The 19012-nt window shown below is 55.8% G+C and overlaps 1 protein-coding gene across 12 annotated transcripts in view; it reads left to right on the plus strand.

The window, feature by feature from the left end:
• NFIX (nuclear factor I X) overlaps window positions 1-19012 on the plus strand; it is a 102510-nt gene that overhangs the window by 66079 nt on the left and 17419 nt on the right. For 9 of the 12 annotated variants that reach the window (XM_032265728.1, XM_032265730.1, XM_032265735.1 and 6 more), the window contains 5 exons: window positions 11039-11101; window positions 11487-11561; window positions 11970-12090; window positions 13270-13406; window positions 16328-16450. In XM_032265728.1, the coding sequence (XP_032121619.1) occupies window positions 11039-11101; window positions 11487-11561; window positions 11970-12090; window positions 13270-13406; window positions 16328-16450 (519 nt within the window). The remainder of the gene's footprint in view (window positions 1-11038; window positions 11102-11486; window positions 11562-11969; window positions 12091-13269; window positions 13407-16327; window positions 16451-19012) is intronic. The other 3 variants (XM_032265724.1, XM_032265736.1, XM_032265731.1) reach the window with 1 other exon arrangement.

Consider the following 19012-nt stretch of genomic DNA (forward strand, 5'->3'; position numbering starts at 1 on the left):
CCAAGAAGCAGGAGAGACACCCTGGAGTTCTAATAGCAAGTCTAGGATTTGGAGCCTAGGCTTCTGATTCCAAACCCAGGGTTCCATGCAGCACTCAGTGCCTTCCATTCAGCCCAGCCCTGCCCAGGCTATCAGGGCTCCAAGTTAGAAATTTGTAGTCAAATGTCTAGATTCTTCATGCTTCCTTTGGACAGCTCTGGACAGTGGCTGTCTTAGGGTCTCCAGGGCAAGGAGAGGAGCAGGCCTGCGAGAGAGTGCTCCACTGCCTTCCCCTGCTGTGCTGTTCTCAGTGAGGCTCCAGTTACTTCCTCTGGTCATTCCAGTCCTTGAGTGTGGCACAAGTGTTTCCAGTCCTGTGTCTGGAACTAGCTCAGCTTTGCAGGAGGGTTAGTGGTATCAGGGTTTCCACATTAATTTGCTGGACATGAGTGTCAGTGGTTGGGCTGCAAGAAAGCTGTTCTTTCTTCAGGAGGCAGAAGGTGCCTCTGTTCCAGTGGTCAGTGTAGCCATGGTTGGAAGAAGAATCTAGAAGGGTCTCTTCAGAGCCTTATCCACTGCAGCTGTGCTTTGAGATGTGGGGGATGTAGCAGCCGACAAAACCAACAGAGAGGCTTTGTCCTCAAGGGGCTGATGGTCTAGTGGGGTGCTCCTGGTCAGGACCTCCTGGCCTTGGTGGCCTGGTGGCCAGGTTTCTGGGGCTCTTATGCTCTCCAGAGCTAGTCTCCCACTTCCCCAGCCGTGGACCAGCCAGAGGTTCCCTGTGTAGGTGAGATTTGGAGGAAGCCTGTTGAGGCTATTTAGCTTCCAGCCTCCAAGTGGGAGAAGGGCTCCACTTAAATATCTGATTATGATGGGCATTTGTGTTTGTTGTTTGTCTATGAGCCAGGGTCAGTCTCCACTGTACCAAAGCAAGTACCTAGGTGGAAGAGGCTCCTTTGGAGTCACCAGCCTGGGTATTGAGTGCTTTCCCTTAGGGGTTGAGGAACTTAGCACCTGAGGAGGGGAGGCAGGTGGCTAGGGCTTAACTCCCACTTCCCCACAGGGTGAACTGAAGTAGGTGGGTTCTTTTTTTTTTTTTTTTTTTTTGGACGGAGTCTCACTCTGTCGCCCGGCTGTAGTGCAGTGCAGTGGTGCGGTCTTGGCTCACTGCATCCTCCGCCTCCCGGGTAGCTGGGACTGCAGGTGCCGACTACACCTGGCTAATTTTTGTATTTTTAGTAGAGACGGGGTTTCACCATGTTGGCCAAGATGGTCTCGGTCTCTTGACCTCATGATCCACACCCACCTCAGCCTCCCAAAGTGCTGGGATTACAGGTGTGAGCCACCAAGCCCAGCCAAAGTAGGTGGGTTCTAATATAATACCATGAGGTTTCCTGGATGAATTCTTCCAAGGAAAGGGAACAGTGGAGAGAGGCAAGAGCAAGGCCAGAAAGAGAGCAGGGGGCAGAGAGAGGTGGTGGGGGAGGCTAAAGTTCCCCCATCCCTGCCGATCCTCTGTCCCTTATGATTTCCTCAGGCAAATAGGCAAAGAGCTTAGGGACCTTCCCCTGCCCTGGGCTAAACTGAATCTCCTGCTCTGTAGGGATTCAGCCTTCTTCCACATTCCTTTTCTTGGCCAGTTGTTTCTTCTCTGAGCCTACTCCTCTCCCTCTTCCTTCCCTCCTTTGCTCAGAAGCATTCATAGGGGGGTGAGTAGTGGCTCCTTGTCCTGGGATCTCCCCAGCTCCTCACTCTGCTGAGTGCCCACCAGACAGATGCTAGGAGCTGCATGCAGCCCAGCAGTTGTGCACGCAAAGCCACTCCTGAGGATTTCTAGGAAAGTTTTTCTGTTTTTTTTCTCCTAAAGGAATCAGTTCCTCTCTGCTCTCTCTTTTTGTCTTTGCCCTCTTTCCCTGCCTCTCTCAGAACCTTATACTGTACTTCTCTGATTCTTTTTGCCACAGTCTTCTTTCTTCACTTTGGCCCTGATTCTCTATTTGTGGCTCCTCCTTTTTTCCCTCTCTCTTTTTTAGTTTTAGTTTTGTCTTTTGGTTGCTCCCTGGCTCTGGGGCTTCCTGCCTTCTCTCATTCCTTCTCCAGACTCCTGCTTGTCCCAGGCACATCCCTTGAGTGGCCTACAGAGCCTCTGCTTCCTGCTTCTCATACCAGGTTGGCATTAGAGTCTGGAGGACTCTGTCCCTTTATGAATAATTAGACCAAGGGCAAGTGTATTTGGGGGTAGCGGGAGGGTGATGCCCAGCCCTGGGAGGTTGGGGACACTATTAATAGCCCTAAGAACAGCTGGGGGTGGGGTTGATTGTCTGGCCAGCCTGTCCTGTCCTGGGCAGCTCAAAGGGCCAGAAAGGGCAGTGCTGGAAATAGAGGAAGCAGGTGGAGGTGGAAGAGCGGCTCTGCAGGCCCCTCCCTGGGATGGGACACCCCCTCCCAGGGCCCCTGTCTTTTCTTGGCATACAGGGTATTGAAGGCATTTTCCACTGTCAGTTTTTCTTCATCAGGTTGGGGAGGGGACAAAACTTCAGGGGCTGGGGGATGCTTGCCTGGACCCCACCATCACATGACTCTTGGCCCCAGGCCCTCTCAGAAATGCTGGCTCCAGCTGCCGGCTGAGTCGTGGCACTAGCCAGCACTGCCAGGAGAGGCGTCTGGCCTGGCTGCTCATGGGCCTGCGGCCATGCTCCTGGTTTTCTGAGCTCTCTGTATTCCAAGGCTGGGCTGGGCTGGATAGGCCTTGGGCCTAGCACTCCCAGAGTCTGGGGGGACAAGCTCTGTCCTCCCTGTTCCCTGTTAGCCCTCTCTTCCCCACCCCCACTTCTAGTATGGTGACCATCTTGAGACCACTGGATGGCCACTGCACAACGATGTGGCGAGGGATATGCCTGTACAGGTGTCTGCCCAGGTTCTGCCATTATATTTGCAGAGAAACATCACTGTGGCTCTTTGTAGATGGTATTGGGCCAGGCCCCGAGGGAGCCCCTCTGCTCACTGGCAGTGGTCTCTGGGGCAAGACACCAAAAACTGCAATCTAGGACATACTCACCATGTCATCAAGCGCATGAGCTCCTGGGGAGGGGTGCTGAGGGTCAGCCACAGCTTTCCCACCAGGGTGGGAGGTGGCATTTGAACAGAGCTGAGAAGGAAGAATAAGCTTTCAGCAAATAGAGACGAAGGGAAATAGTAATCCAGGTGGAAGGACAGCCAACATTTATGTAGCCCCAACTATAAGCCAGGCCCTGAGCTAAGCATCTTATTATACATATTTTCTCATTTATTCCTCATGCAGGAATGCTAATGGTAGGTGTTATCACCCTTTTACAGATGAGGAAACAGTTCATAACTTGGCGAAAGTAACGGGCTAGTAGGTTCTGGAGTACGGATGTGAATTCAGGGGGAGCACTGGTACGCCATTGCTGGCCACCCACCTCCTCCTTCCTTCTACCCTCCACTTCAGTGTGCCCTCTTTGGCCCCTCTGTGCTGGGGCAAGGCCAGCTCATCCAGGATTGGATATCAACAGTGGTAGAACGCCATGTTGTGCCCCTTCAGTGCACACAGGCTCCAGACCAAGGGCACTTCCCTGGGTAGGCCAAGGGCAAGCTCAGCAGACAGGTGAAGCAGACCAACACCAATGGCTCCTGCCTTTCTTCATCTCCCCAAGATGCTTTTCTTTGCCTTCTTCTTTGCCTTTTCTTTGCCTGTTGTCTTCAACTTCTTATGCTTTGATGGAATTCCTACCCCAAGTATCTCTGAAACCTCTAAGACGGTGTTGCCTGCATGCCCTGGGTCCACTTGTCCCCTCTATAGACAGGTATCTGAAGCACTAGGTTTGGTGCTGGGTCACCTTACCATGGGCAGATACAGGAGGCGCATGCAGGCCCACTCGCATGTCCCATTGCTGCTGTGGCTGTAGGGGGGGGTCTTATTTATTAACTGCTGGGCTGGGCCTGGAGTGGCCATTGGCAGGTGGGCCTTTGTCTACCTGCTAGGTGCTCAGCTCTGCACCAGGGGCATATCCCCTCTCTCCTTTGCTGGCCACTACCTGTCATCCCTTGGGAAAGAGCAACTGAGCATTAGTTCCCCAGTGCCTCCTGGCTTCTCCCACCGCTCCATGCCTGGGCCCATCCGCAGGTGTTCTCCCTGGGCTGGGATGGCTGCTAATGAACCAGAGACAGGCAGAGAATGCTGAGCAACTCATACCAAAAGAACTCCCTAGAGGGCTCCGGGGCTACTTCCTGGGGATGAAAGGGAGGTGGGAGTTCTATTTGTTTTCTTGGAGGAGAACTGTAAGTTTAGGAATACCTTTCTCATCAAATGAGGGAGGCAGTGATGGGCTATGTGGCTGAAAGGCTTCTGGCTAGGAGTCCCTCTCCACCTAGGGAGTGGAGGCAACCAAGGATTGTAGGAGACCGGCCTTCTTCACCTCCACACCGTCTGGGGCCTAAGGCTTTCAAATGAAATGTGAGCCTGCTCTGCTGGTCTCCTGGGTACGGGATGAGCTGATAGACTTGCTTTCTCCTTGCTTCCTGAGGCCTCACTGTCGAGCTGTGAGCCCTGCAGTAGCCAGACCTGGCCGTTGCTCCAGGGGCACCCATAGAGGCCAGGATGCGTTGGAATGGAAAAAGTAGTTCTTCCTGGGGTCATGGGATGGAGAGGGGAGGGAAATGTCCCATCCAGATGCTGGCCCTTCATCTGCCAGGTTCCTGTGGCCTAATCTCTTGCCTTCCCTACCCCCCACAATGGTTTACCTTGAGCCTAGGCCCTAGGGGCAGCCAGGGCAGGCCTAGACCACATATGGGTGTGACTCAGTTTCTTCCTCTTCCCTGTCACTTATCCCTTCTGCCATGTCCTCTCTCCCATTCCCAGAAGGTCATTCAGGTCAAAGGCGGAAGCCCCTTTGGACCTATGAGCAGGGAGGGAATGAGGAAAGGGGAGAGGACGATAACAGGGGCAACATGTTTCCCTGTCCTTATCCCTGCCCTCACCCACAGCTTGAGGGCTGTGCTTCTTGTTCAGGCTCCTGCTTTAAATCATGTGAGACTCTAGGGATGACAGGAGGGAAAAACCTGCCAACTCAGGATGACTCCAGCATGTTTGTGTGCATGTGTGTGTGTGTGCACGTGTCTGTGCATATGCATGCGGGCTGGTGGGGCAAGGCGAGGAATGGAGACAAGGAGAGGAAGATCCTAGAAGCCCCGTGAGCCCAGGCCCTGGCCAAGCCTCACCCCCCATCTGCCCTCTGGCTGCCCTGCATTCTCAAGGACTTCCTTGGTCTCCTGAGTCTCCTGTTTGCTCAGACAGGGAGAACTCCTCTGTGACCCGTTACTCTAGCCCCCCATCTATCCACCGTTCCCCTCCTCAGGATGTCTCAGATTCTGAGACTTGGGTTTCAGGAGGCACAATAGTTACATTCTCCAGCTCTGATTGCTCCAGGTGGGGCCTCTGGCTCCCCTTGAGATTGGGTTTCCCGTGCCCTGGACACTCCGGAATCTCAGAGGAAGGGGGAGAGAAGTAGGAGGCCGGTGCAGTGCTGGGAGGGCCAGTGACTGACCCCAGAATCACATCAGCCCTTCAGAGGATGGGGTGTTGCAGCAGCCCAGGGGTACCCCCAGAACAGAATATAACCCCACCTGCTGCTGGGATGTCAGGCCTGAGAGGGCCAGGGGATGAGCAGGCACACCCCAAGGGCTATTCTCCCCAGTTTCCAAAGGCCAGTGGTTCCTGCAAAGTTGAAGGGGGTTCCTCTCTGATGGCTCCAGATGTACCATCTCACTCTACCCATTCTTGACAGTGAGAAGTAGCTGGTGGCACCTCCACGTGTGTGTGTGTGTGTGTGTGTGTGTGTGTGTGTACGCGCGTGCGTGTGCACGTGTTCATATGAGTATATGCACCCAAGTTATGCACGTGCCTGGGTATGCATATGTGGATTCGGCTAAGGCCGAATCTGTGCACTTCCCTCAGCCTCCATAAAATTTGTTAGACAAAGTCCATGGGGCAGCTGGCCAGCAAATTATACATGGCTCCTTTCACAGCACAAGTTTGTTTCGAGTGGGAGCTGAGGCTAGTGTTGGCTATAGCAAGCAGGAATTCCTCCCTCACCCTAGTGGGAACCATAACTATCTCCCCATCTGTAGCTGGAAAAATATATATATTAAAAACATGCTATCAATCAGAGTTTATATGCAACCCCGGGCTCCCCCTGGCTGCTGGAGCTTCCCCTCCAGAGCTCTACTGAAGAGGCAGAGTTCTCTTGGAAACACCACATGCACATATGCCTGCAAACAGCAGAAGAAGCAAGAGTAAGGGGCGCTGAAGAGGTGAGGGAAGGCAAAGGAAGGACAGAGAGAGGGGAGCGAAGGAAGACAGGGAAGTAAAACCAGAAATGGGGATCCAAGGGGAAAGGGAAAGAGCTGAATAAAAGAAGTAAGGTGGGGGCGTGTTCCACGGGCTGAGAAGGGGAGCTGGTACTGGTGTGAGAAGGGCAATTTTGCAGGGGAACTTTGTGGTTGTTCCAGGGGATACTGAGGGGCCCCCAAGGAAGAGAGGGACCCAGAGTGGTCACTTGGCTGAGCCTGGCTCCGGTCTGGGCACTGCCAGAGGCCTCCAGCCCACAAGCCATTGATGCTGGGGAGTAACCCATGGTGTGCAAATGAACAGAGAGTGGCCCCAGAACCTGGAGCCAAATCCCGTTTCAGAGGCTTGTTCAGCAGAGCCTACTTGGGCCCATATGGAGAGAGAGTCTAGTCTTAGCGCCTATTCCTTCATAGCCCTCCCTTCTGGAAGCCTGCAAAGTGACCAGAACCATGGGCAGGGGAAGTCTCTCCCTCAGAGACATAGATCTCATGAGTAACCCAGGACCCCAGAGAAGGATGGCCAGCAGAGCTGGGTGTTTGTGTGACACAAGCCAGCCTGACCGCCCCAAACAACATCGAGAATGAGCTGTAGGCTCTGAGATACTCACCTTCCCCTAGCCTGGCCCAGAAACCAGGGACCTCGAATGTCAGCCTGACCAGGGCACCTGTCAGACACAGTGGCTGGGCCCAGGTTTTAGGCAGCTACATTTGATGGGCCTAGTGGGAAGCAGCTGAGAACACAGAAAGAACTCTCTGGCTCCCTGCATTAGCATAGAGGAAAACTCTGAGTTGGTGTGGGGCGAGGCGAGGCAACAGCACCCACTCTATCCCATCTCCGACCAGTCTCTCCAGGAAGTGCTGGGAGCCACAGTCCCTGAAGAGACTGGGAGGGTGGTTAGGTGGCCCTGAACTTGGGGGGGTATGCAGTTAATGTCCCCACTGGCTGGCAGGCAGGCTGGAGAGAAGCCTGAGGCCAGAAAAGCTGCAGGGGACATGGCCCCAGAAGACTGGAGAATCAAGAGACAGTCCTTGGGGGCGTGGGCCGGCGAGAGAGGATAAAAGATAAAAGATGGAGCCCGGCACCTGCCCGAGTTGTGCCAGCCAACACTGTCCCTGCCCCGCCACTGGCCCACAGGCCACCAGCTGGCCCATTGTCCCCAGTGAGAGAGCAGACACTGGAGGGTGCTCCCGTGTGGGCAGGGGCTCACTCATGCACGCCTGCCTGGCAGGGACTGCCAGGGGAGAGCCACCCCAGGCTCAGGGGTGAGGAGGGAAGAAGGGGGGTGGGGAGGGAAGAAGGGGGGTGGCAGAGAGACAGGGCATGGAGACTGAGTGGGAGGCCTGGCCAGAGCCTGGGAGGCCGCCTTCCACCTTCAGAGTGGAGAACAGAGCCCTGCTGTGCTGCAGTCAGGTCCCCTCCTGTGCTGTTGGCAGTGGGCAGTGTGCGGGGCCTGCGAACAGGAGATAAAGAGTTCAGGCAGAGTGTTTTTCTCACTAACTGTGGATTTGTGTATTTGTTCAGCTGGTGGCTCTGATAAGCCCCATTCTGCCAGATAAAAGCAGAGCAGCCATGAGGCAGGGCCTGTGGAGGGGGCGTCCTAATGGGGCCTTCCTCCTTTCTATCCAGAATCCCAGGGTTACCCCCTCCCCTGGGGAGCCCAGACAGGGAAGGCAGTCACGACATGGGGATGCTCTGTAGCTCCTGTTGCCGGGGGGCTGTCCAGAGCAGGCCCAGACCTCAAGGCAAGGCTCCCCAAAGAGCCCACCACATAAGAAAGCTGGGCCATATCGCGTAGCACTGTGGGACATCTAGTGTGGTATGGGACGTCTCCTTGCCTCCTCCACGGCTTTCCACCATGGACCCAGTGGCCTGTCTGGGCTGTGCAGCCACTGGCTGGTTCCTGCCAGCCTCCTTCCTCTATCTATCCAAGGTGCATCCCTGAGCTGACAAGGTGCTCAGAGCCCTTCCCCCGTCACGTCCCTGGTATCCTGAGGGGCCTGCTGCCCTATCGGGGAAGGGGTCTACTCTTGCTGAACTAGTTAAGGCCCTGGGCCTAGAGATGGCCTGTGAGGGCTTCAGCCTCCTTTAAGTAGAGCTGCGGTGTCCCCCACCCCTGGCCTCAGCCTTCCTTGCTCCTTTCACTATGCTGGTCAGAGGGGAGAAGAGGAACACCACTTGAGCAGATCAGTGGGGCCCTGGCTGCAGCTGCCCCTGTGCCTCTGAGCCTGGGTCCAGATTTCCCATGTCTCTGCCTTTTGTCCTGAAGCTGAGCTGAACATGTTAAGGGCCGGTGGTGGCGGCATTGTGGGCCTCTGGCTGGGGCCGCCAGCCGTAAGATGGCTGCCAAGGTCTAAAATGGCTGCCAGCAGCGCCCGGAGCAGCGCCCGGAGGCGCGTGGCAGGGGCCTCGCTCGCACCGGATCCTCGCTCCCGCTTGCTTCTTTACACAGAGCTAATAGTAATAACAGCAATAACGTTTTAGGGATGCGTCCTGGTTTAGAAGGATTTCCTGTCTGTCGCGCTCTCCTGGAGCCCCATTTGTCTCTGCCTCAGTCGCTGGCCCACCTCCATCTCTTTGTCGGGTTCCCTCTAGGCTGTCCCTGGGCTGGGTATGCGCATGCGCATCCACACGTGCATGTGCATGGGCACATGACTTGCCATCCCTACTTGGCCTTTCATAGTGGGTTGGGGCCGCTCCAATGGGGTGGACACTGAGGGTTCCTCCTTATTCCCTCGATTCCAATGATCCAGGTCTGGAGGGTTATTGGGGACCAGGTTGGTCCTAGGATGGGTGGGGTTCATAGCAGAGACCCCTGGTTAGCAGAGCCGGGACCATGTGCCCCTCTCTGAGCTGTGCAAGTGGGTCCTGAGGCTGTGCCCTTCCCAAGCCATGATTTAGAACAGCCACAGGACCAGGGTCTGAGGAGGGCCTGGGGCGAGCTGTCTGCTTCACAGGCCCCTTGGCTGCCACTCCTGGACTGGCTGGGGCTCAAAGCAGACCCAGAAAGCCAGCCATGGGCCAAGGTGAGAGAGTGAGATAGTGTCAAGAAAGTTCACATTCACACCATGCTATGGCACAGAGAGGTTGCCCTCCCAGGGAACATGGGTGGGCTTCCTCCAGAGTAGAGGGTGCCACTAACAAAGAGATGGCCCAGAGTGGGAACCTCTTTTGCCAAACACTACCAAGGGTGAGGGAAAGGGGAGGTATGGAAGGCTACACCCCAAACCAGAGGTGGTGAAGTATATCCTTCCATATTAAAAGCACTTTTTAGCACTATTAAAAAGAATTCCTTTTTCTTGACTCAGTACAATAGGATTTATTTTTTAGAATTAAAAAAAAATCAAAGTTAAGTGGGGTTAGGGTGGAGGGGGAGTGGGGCCTGAAACAGTCACCCTTTTTTTACCTGTTACGCGAAGGCAGCAGCCTGGAGTGTGGCCAGTGCTTTCAGCCCAAGACGTGGTGAGGCCCACACGCTGTAAGCAGGGGTGCCACCTGGGTGGGCTGCATCCCATCTTGCAGCCCCAGAACCCAGCTCTGTTCTGGGATCCCTCATCCCAGTCCTTGGGCTGATGTCACCTTTTGGGAACCTCCTTTATGGTGGGGACCAGCAAGTTGAATCAGGGTGGTAGCAAGACTCAGGAGGCAGGAATGCTCTGTAAAGTCAGGCAAAGCCCTGGCCAATACCAAGGCACGTTTTTCAGATGCCACCCCCATGTGGTCCCCCTGTGAGCAGCTGATTCTTCACCAAATGCCTGCCTTCTTCCTGCCCCACAACCTGCCTGGCCCCCCCCCGCCACCCTCTCGCCAGCTGTCGTGCCCAAGCAGGCATTCTGGAGGTCCCCGTTGTGCCCCTGGCACACAAAGCTTTGAGGACCGGGGGACGGGGGTGGGGGGCTTTCCCAAGCTCAGCAAAATATTCACACACACACTCCACCCTGCCCCCAGCCCTCTGTGAGCTCCCACTGTACAATGAGCCCTTGTCTCGGGGCTCCCTCTGAGCAGCTGTGGCACCAGGGCATGAGACAGCCCAGACAGGCTGGCACAGAGCGGGCGACAGCGTCAGGGCAAACCTCCCCCCTCTGGGTTGCCAGGCACTGCCTGTGAGCATAAAGGTGAGGTGGGGGAGGCGCAGGCAGACAGGAATGGCTTCAATTAACCAAGTAAGGGAAGGGGATGATCCTCTGGGAGCTGGGGCTGGTGGGGGATGGGGGACCCTTGGGTTCATCCCCACTGTGGAGAGAGATGGTCTCTGGCTTCTCTCCTGGGACCCCCTCCTTGCTCTTGACTCTTGTGGCCAGTGCTTCTTGCCTGAGGGTGACTTTACCCCTCAGGGCAGTGGACAATGTCTTAAGAGAGTTTGGGTTGTCACAGCTGGGGTGCTGCTGTCATCTAGTGGGTAGAGGCCAGGGATGCTGCCTAGATACCCTACAGTGCACAGGATGGTTCCCACTACAGAGAGCAATCCGGCCCAAACAAGGCTGAGAAACCTGACTGGGCATGAGCCTGTCTTTCTTTCCCCGCTTTGGGTCTCCCTGAGCCTCCCGGGCTGGTTTGGGGAGAGGGTGGAGTGAAGGTTTCTGTGGCCGGGGTGGGCCTTCCCTACTCTTGCACCAGGCTGGAGGGGTCGCTACTTGGCTGGTGCTTATGGGGAACTTTGCTCTTGACACATCCTCCCCTTTGTGTCTCTTGCAGAATCCGGACAATCAGATAGTTCAAACCAGCAAGGAGATGCGGACATCAAACCACTGCCCAACGGTCAGTGCTCCCCACCTGCCCAACCGCCCTTGTCCTCCATGCCCCTCTACTTCCTTCCCCCACCCTGGCTGCCCTGGCCACCATCATTTCTTCCTCACAGGTGGCTATAGGCAGCTGTGCCACTGAGGCTGGGGTGCTTCAGAATGTCACCTCTCATTGAGGGCACTGGCTCAACTGTCCCTTGACTGAGCTTAGCTTGCTGTACTGAGGGGACAGGGGCATACCTAGAGCATGCCCCCCCCCTCTTTGGTGTAGACCTGAGGGCCAGCCTGGATCTGGAAACGGGACTTGGGAGGGAGAGTCAGCAGTGGGGAAGGCCTTTGCAAACAGGCAGGAAGCCCCCTTCTGGCCTTGTCTTGACTCACTCATCCTTTCCCCTCTTTAGGGCACTTAAGTTTCCAGGACTGTTTTGTGACATCCGGGGTCTGGAATGTGACGGAGCTGGTGAGAGTATCGCAGAGTAAGTGAGTCCTTCCTTCCAGGCCAGGGATGGGGATTGAAAGTGAGGAGGTGGGACCTCATGGGATGTCCTCCTAATGAAGTCTTAGGGGAGGTGGATGGGGACAGACGGTTTCTGGGACACTATTGGCCCTGTTGGTGCTGGGCTGGGTACAGTAGAGTCTTCCAGAGAGCCCTGTCTCTGGTGTCCATTGCTTTGGAGGAAAAAAAAGTCACAACCAAAGTCTCTTCCCCTGTGACCCCTAGCTGGGAGGAGGTTCCTCAGCAGCCCAGATGGCCCACTTTCTCCTATCTCCTGGCCCCATAGTAAACTCACCCTGGGCTTCTGAGAAACCATTCATGACAATGAAACAGACCCCATCAGGCCTCCCCTGACCTCCAAACCTCATCATCCTCTCATTCTTCCTAGCTCCTGTTGCGACAGCATCAGGGCCCAACTTCTCGCTGGCGGACCTGGAGAGTCCCAGCTACTATAACATCAACCAGGTGACCCTGGGACGGCGGTCCATCACCTCCCCTCCTTCCACCAGGTGAGCCCAGTGGCCCTGCTTTCCCACCTTCTCTCCACTCCCCGCAGGGCCAGGGCTATCCCAGGTGGCTATAGGCAGCTGTGTCACTGAGGCTGGGGTGCTTCAGAATATCACCTTTCATTGAGGGCACTGGCTCTAACACTTTAGAGTCCACCAGTAGCAGTCACCCACTGAGCTCCTGCTTTGTGCTGTCATGCAGCACCTAGCCCTGGGGATACAAATTCGCACAAGGCATGGCTCTGCCTGGAAGTGGGAGTCTGAGAAAGTCTCTGCCTTGGGGAGGTGACATTTGAGCCCAGACACACAGGAGGCAGGTGGGAGTATGGGGAAAATGTTTCAGGAGAGGAGGGCAGCCTCTGTCCCAGTCCAGCCTGCATAGGCTGGCGGGACCACCCTGCAGAGGGCTTTGGAGGCCAGAAGAAAGCATTTAGACTTCATCCTTGGGTAGTGAGGACCCCTGAGGGGTTTTAAGCAGGGGATGCTGAGGGTATGTGTTCCAGAAAGCTCTCTCCAGCAGCAGTGTGTGTGGGCAGGACTGATCGCCAGTTAGGAAGCCATTGGAAGGCTGGTGTGGGGGACGGCCTAGAGGGGTAGAGGTGGCATGGAGAGGGAGGGAGATGCTCGGGAGGTGGAGATGTGGGTTCTGGCCAGGTCAAGTCATGCTGGGCAGGGTCCACCCTGTCTTTTTTTAAAACATGGGTGTTTATATTAATTGTGAGATTTTCGGCATTCATTTTGATATTTTTAAAATATTGGACTATTTTCTTTATATTGACTGAGTTTTGTGTCGTTTTTGTCCCCCTGACGTTTTTGTCCCTTCGAGTACCTCATTTACCTCACCCTAGCCCTGGGGGCTGCTGGGAAATCATGGGTGGGATACAGGAGGCAGCTGAGGGTTTTGCTCACTACTCTGATGTGGGCAGCTTGGAGGACCGTGGCATCACAGATTGGGAAGGGGCTTAAGGAAGAGGAGCAGGCTTGGAGCTGGTGGCTTGAGGGCCTAGGGCTGTTCCTGGGGTTGAGCATGCAGTGCAGTGAGTGCCCAGAAGTGCTGCTGTCGGCTGGCATCACTCCCCACCCAGAGGGCCATCTGTGCACAGTTGTTTGACCTGGAAACTTGAACACTCCCTGGAGCCTCGGCCCATCCTTGGCCCATCTGACCCTTTCTTCCTTCCCCAGCACCACCAAGCGCCCCAAGTCCATCGATGACAGCGAGATGGAGAGCCCCGTCGATGATGTGTTCTATCCTGGGACAGGCCGTTCCCCAGCAGCTGGTAGCAGCCAGTCCAGCGGGTGGCCCAATGATGTGGATGCAGGTATGGGTGCAGGGGTCCTGACCCAGAGCAAGAGTAACCCAGAGCCTTTTTGTCCCCTCTCAGTTTACCTGGTGAGCCTCTCACCAGTTCCCCCTATGTCGGGAGACATTACCCACCTATTTTCTTGCCTCCTGATCTTCCAGGGAGGGCAGAGCAGGCTGAAGGAAGGGAGTGGATGCGAGGAAGGGTGCTGTCAGAGTCAGCAGCAGAGACCATGGTGTACCAGTGGGAAGCAGAGGGGCTGCCAAGTCTCTGGTGCCCCATGGTGGGGTGGCCGCAGCCCCTCCTGGTATTTCTCTAGAGAGGTTGCCCCACCCTGTGGGCCTCATGGTTTAAAGCAGTTTCTCACCCTAGGCACTAATGACATTTGGGGGCTCATCATTCTCTGTAGTGGGGATTATTCTATGCACGGCAGGGGGGTTAGCAGCATCCCTGGCCTCCACACATAAGATGCCAGCAGCAAAACACCCACCCGCAGTTTTGATGACCCAAAATACCTCCAAACATTGTCAAACGTCCCCTAGTGAGACAGCATCCTCCCAGATGAGAACCACTCAGGGCCCAGCTTTACAGAGAGAGACTCAGAGTCTAGTGAAGAATGAGCAGAGTCCTTTTGAGACCAGACAGTGAAGTCAACAAAAGGGAGAGAATCCGGAGGATGCCAGCTCGACTCTTCCCAGTCCCTTCTAGGGATCCTCTTCCTGTTGAACCCAACCCTCTTCACCTCCATTCTTGACTAAAAGTGCGGATAGACCTGGAGAGGGCTCTGGAAGAGAGCAACACGTGCGTGTGTGTGTGCATGTGCATGAGCACATGTGTGTGAGGAGGCTGGCTTCAGGAGCCCCCCACTGATGTGCCAGTGGTACAGTCTGTGTGTATCCTCACTGTGGGTGTGACAGGGCCTGGGAGTGCAGACCCATGAGTGTGGACTGTGCATAGGGCACATCTGCTCTGGACAGGTCTGGGCCCTGGGCTTCATTCTCCTCCTCTAGAAGATGAGGGTCTGACCTGATGGCACTGAGTCTGATGTTTTCCAGATATTCCCCTACTGAGAAGGACCAAGTGTGCAGGCAGAGGCTGGGATGGAGCAGGGTGGGGCTGGGAGGCACTCCTGCTTTTCTGCTGCCCCAGAATGAATGCAAACTGTGGCAGCTTCTCCTCCTCCTGGGAGGAAAGGAGGGTTTGCATCCAGGCCTCGGGCTGAGGGAGTAGGCCAGAGACCCTCTAGACCGCCAGTGGAGGCTGGCCTCTGTGAGACGGCTTCCGCGTGTGATTCTCGGGTCTCTCCCAGGGTCTTCTTGTGGCAGGCAGGGACTTGGGCCAGCATGTGCCTCATGCTTCCCTGAGGAGCCTTGAGAGGCGGAGAGAGGAGTTGAGAAGGCCCGGGAGACTCTTGGGCTACATCGTGGGTCCCTGGCCAGGGCCTCAGTAGATGACCCCTTTTGCAAGGACTGCCCATGTGGTGCATAGAGGGCTGTGTCTTTAGCTGGCTCCTGAGGCAAGGGCTCCTGGGCTCCTCTGCCCAGACCTAGTTCCTGAGGAGCCCCCCTCTTCCTGGCTCCTGCTCTCTCCTTTCTTGGCTGTCTGCATTTGTGCCTGCCATTTCTGCATTTCTGCTCCTTCTGGCAGTCCTGCCATGCACGGCCCCCCAACATCCTCCTGCAGCACCCCCTGGCTCCCTTTTCCCCCTACCCCACTGTGTGTTGTTCCCCTAGGCTGTGACAAATCGCCAATTAAGTATCCCAGCTGCAGGACAGGGAACAGCTGGGGAGGCACCATGCGGCCGTAGGGACAGCTGTGCACAGCTGGTAGGATGCTCCCCCACCCCACCATGCCAGCTATCAGGTGGCACACAGCTGCCGCCAGATAACACCTCTGCTGGCGTCTGGGAGTTGGCCCTTCCCCCACCCCTTCCCTCTGCAGTTAAGATAGCTCTTATTTCTCTGTTCTGCCGCCCCTCCACCCCTCATCCAAACTGATGCAATTTGTCCTGGGAGGATGGCAGCTCTAGAGGTCTGCCCTGACTCTATCTTATCCCTCCCAGCCTGGGCACAACCTTAAAGCTCAGCCTAAGATGGGAGATGATCTTTCCAGAAGAACCTGGTCCACCAGGGCCCTGCTTTGTCATTTGGATGCCATGGCCACTGGGCAGAGATGACTTTCTAAAGACAGACCTCAAACAAGGTCTCTGTGCCCTTGTTTCATGCTGAATGCCACCCACACCTCTGGCACCAGGAGCAGGACAGATCCCTGAAATTACCCATCCTATGGTAGCTGAGCTTCTGGGTCCCCTGGCTGGGGGAGTCCTCTACCCTCTGGCTCTATCTCCAGGGCCCAGGTAGGCCTGAGCAGCCTGAGGATTTTCTAGGTCCCTGCTCTCTCGTTGGGCATTGTGTCCCTCCTGAGGGTACATGGCTGTGTGTTCCCTTCCCTAGATGGAGCCCTGGCTTCTTCCCACCAGAACCTCCGGTGGCCCAGGGCACCATAGCATAGACACCAGCCTGTCCCTCCCAAACTCACCCCTTCCCGGCTCTCAAGCTGGTGCCCTAGGGTTCCTCCTGCACTCCTTTCCAGGTATTCGTTCTGTATCCCACCTTTCTTTCCATTACCTGCTTGCCAGGGCACAGGTTGGGCCCCTTGCTCACCCCCTGCCTGGTGCACACCACCCCACATTACTCGGGGGCCTCGTTTTCCTCTCTGGTCAGAAGTACCCCCTGGCTGGCCTACACACAGGGCCTCGGAATCAGGCCTAGAACGAGGCCTAGGACTGGGCAAGGAGCAGCAGGAGGGAACATGGAGGTGGAGGAAGGGGCGGCAGGGAGGGGCTGAGGAGAGAAGGAGCGAGCTGCTGGCTTCCCGCCTTCCCCGCGCCTACCCCAGCCCAGCTAAACCTGCCCTGTGTTGCTGCTTCCTCCCCCCAGGCCCGGCTTCTCTAAAGAAGTCAGGAAAGCTGGACTTCTGCAGTGCCCTCTCCTCTCAGGGCAGCTCCCCGCGCATGGCTTTCACCCACCACCCGCTGCCTGTGCTTGCTGGAGTCAGACCAGGTGAGAAATGGGGGGCCCCGGAGGGGGGCAGTGGGGGAGGTGGCTGAGCATCTATGGGTAGCTGGCCAGGTGAAGGGGCCAGGGCTGACCCTGAGTGACAGCCCCAAGCTCTCTGAGTGGGCCGTGGTGCAGCAGTGGGTAGGCATGGAAGCCAGTCCCTGCTTCAGGCAGCACTTTGTGGAGGACCAGGCTGGGCCTCTGGGCTGCCCACCTAGCTCCTGAATACACTCCCACTTCTTCTCACTCCTTGTGTGTGTGGGTGCTGGGTACAACGCAGGCCAGTCCCAAGGCTTCCCCAACTCTGGCCCAGCTCTCCGTTTGTCCTGCTAGCTGTGGGCGGGAAGGCACAGCCTTCTCCCCTGCCCTCCTGTTGGCCGCTCTCTCCCAGCTCCTGCCTGAGCCCAGGCACTTGTTTCCTAGCATGCTCCCAGGTTGGTGTGGGGCCTGGACAGAGAAGAGCACTCCTAAGGAGCCCAGGCTCCTACGTTGTGTCCTGGGGGAAGTAGCTCCCTCGTCTGGGCCTCCCTGCCCCTTTCTGGAAAGGAAGGTCTGGGCCTAGGGATGGTGCCTGGACTCCTCTCCGGGAAAAGGAATTGGCCCACCACTGTGGAGGCTGCTATCTGATTTCAGTGTCTCCAGCTGAGAAGGTGCTTGGGATAAGAACACCTAGATTGTCCGGAGGAGATGGGAGCAGGCAGGAGGTTGTGGGAGCTGAGACCTCAGCCCTGTCACTCCTTTACTTTCTTCCTCCCTCTCTGGGCACCCACCTGGCAGCAAGAGGCCTGGACTTTTTCTGGACATGTCCCTATGTCCGCCTGCCATCTCCTGGGCTCATATGTAGGACACAGAAAACGAGGAGGTTTACCTCCTGGCTTCCTCCTTGGGGCCTCCTGGCTGGGAGCCCAGAGGCAGCCGGTGCTGGGGCAGGGTGTGGTGGCTGCAAGGTGGGGGCGGGGAGCCCAGGCCCTCTGCACAGGCAGCAGGAGGGCGCAGGCCTGGCTCCTCTGGCTCCAACTCAGCTTTTATGAACTTCAGAGAGAAGCCAAGTTTCCTCAGCCCCCTAATGAAACCGAGAGCAAGAGTGAGCTGATTGGAAACAGACAGGAGGGGGAAGAGCTGGGGCCTACTCTGGGTTTGGAGTTGCGTGTGTGAGGACACGTGTGTGAGAGTGATGGGGGCGAGCACATGAGAACACCGCCTGGGTGGCAGCGGCTGGGTGCACACCAGCTCTCGCTCTGGAGATGTTTGTGCATATGTCAGATGGCCATCCCGAGCAGATGCTGGCTGTGTCTTCATCCAGGGAACCCTCTGCCTCCTCTTGTCTCCCAGTCTCCTATCAGGGCCTGGATTAGGACAGGGCTAGTGAGGCACCCAGTTCAGATGCAGAATGTCAGCAAGTATCAGAAACTCAGTCATCAAGATAAATAATATTTTTATGGAATATGTTTTTTAAATCCAAACTTTTGCAAAAAAAAGGGTATGATGAGTAAATGTCAATTTTTTATTTTTTTTTTGAGACAGAGTCTTACTCTGTCGCCCAGGCTGGGTGCAGTTTTTGTTCACTGCAACCTTCGCCTCCCAAGGTCAAGTGATTCTCCTGCCTCAACCTCCCGAATAGCTGGGACTATAGGCACACACCACCACACCCAGCTAATTTTTGTATTTTTAGTAGAGACGGGGTTTTACCATGTTGGCCAGAATGGTCTTAATTTCTTGACCTTGTGATCCGCCCACCTAAACCCCCAAAGTGCTGGGATTACAGGCATGAACCACTGCACCCAGCCCTTTTTTTTTTGTGGGAGACTGAGTCTTGCTCTTTCGCCAGGTGCCAGGCTGGAGTACAGTGGCGAGATCTCGGCTCACTGCAACCTCCATCTCCCAGGTTCAAGCAATTCTCCTGCCTCAGCCTCCTGAGTAGCTGGACTACAGGCGTGTGATACCAGCCCAGCTAATTTTTTTATTTAGTGGAGACAGGGTTTCACTATGTTGGCCAGGAGGATGGTCTCAATCTCTTGACCTCCTGATCTGCCCGCCTCGGCCTCCCAAAGTGCTGGGATTACAGGCGTGAGCTACTGTGCCTGGCCTTTTTTTTCTTTAGAGTTTCCTGCTCTGTCATTTAGGCTGAATGCAGTGGTATGATCATAGCTCACTGCAGCCTAGAACTCCCAGGCTCAAGTGACCCCTCCTGTGTGTCATCCTGGCTAATTATTTTAAACGTTTGTTGTAAAGACGGGGTCTTGCTATGTTTCCCAGGCTGGCCTCCAACTCTTGGATCAAGTGATCCTCCTACTTTAGCCTCCCAAAGCACTGGGATTACAGGCACAAGCCACAGTACCCGGCTATGCCTTTGTTTAAAATTGTTTAAAATGTTGAGGGGCTGGGCACAGTGGCTCATGCTTGTAATCCCTGTGCTTCAGGAGGCCAAGACAGGAAGACTGATTGAGGCCAGGAGTTCAAGGCTGCAGTGAGCAGTGATCACGCCACTGCACTCCAGCCTGGGTGACAGGGCAAGATCTCGTCTTTATAAAAGAAATTTTTAGGCTGGGGGCAGTGGCTCACGCC

The sequence above is a fragment of the Sapajus apella genome, unplaced genomic scaffold, assembly GCF_009761245.1.
Source record: "Sapajus apella isolate SASKATOON/1434 unplaced genomic scaffold, GSC_monkey_1.0 scaffold152, whole genome shotgun sequence".
Lineage (NCBI taxonomy): Eukaryota > Metazoa > Chordata > Mammalia > Primates > Cebidae > Sapajus > Sapajus apella.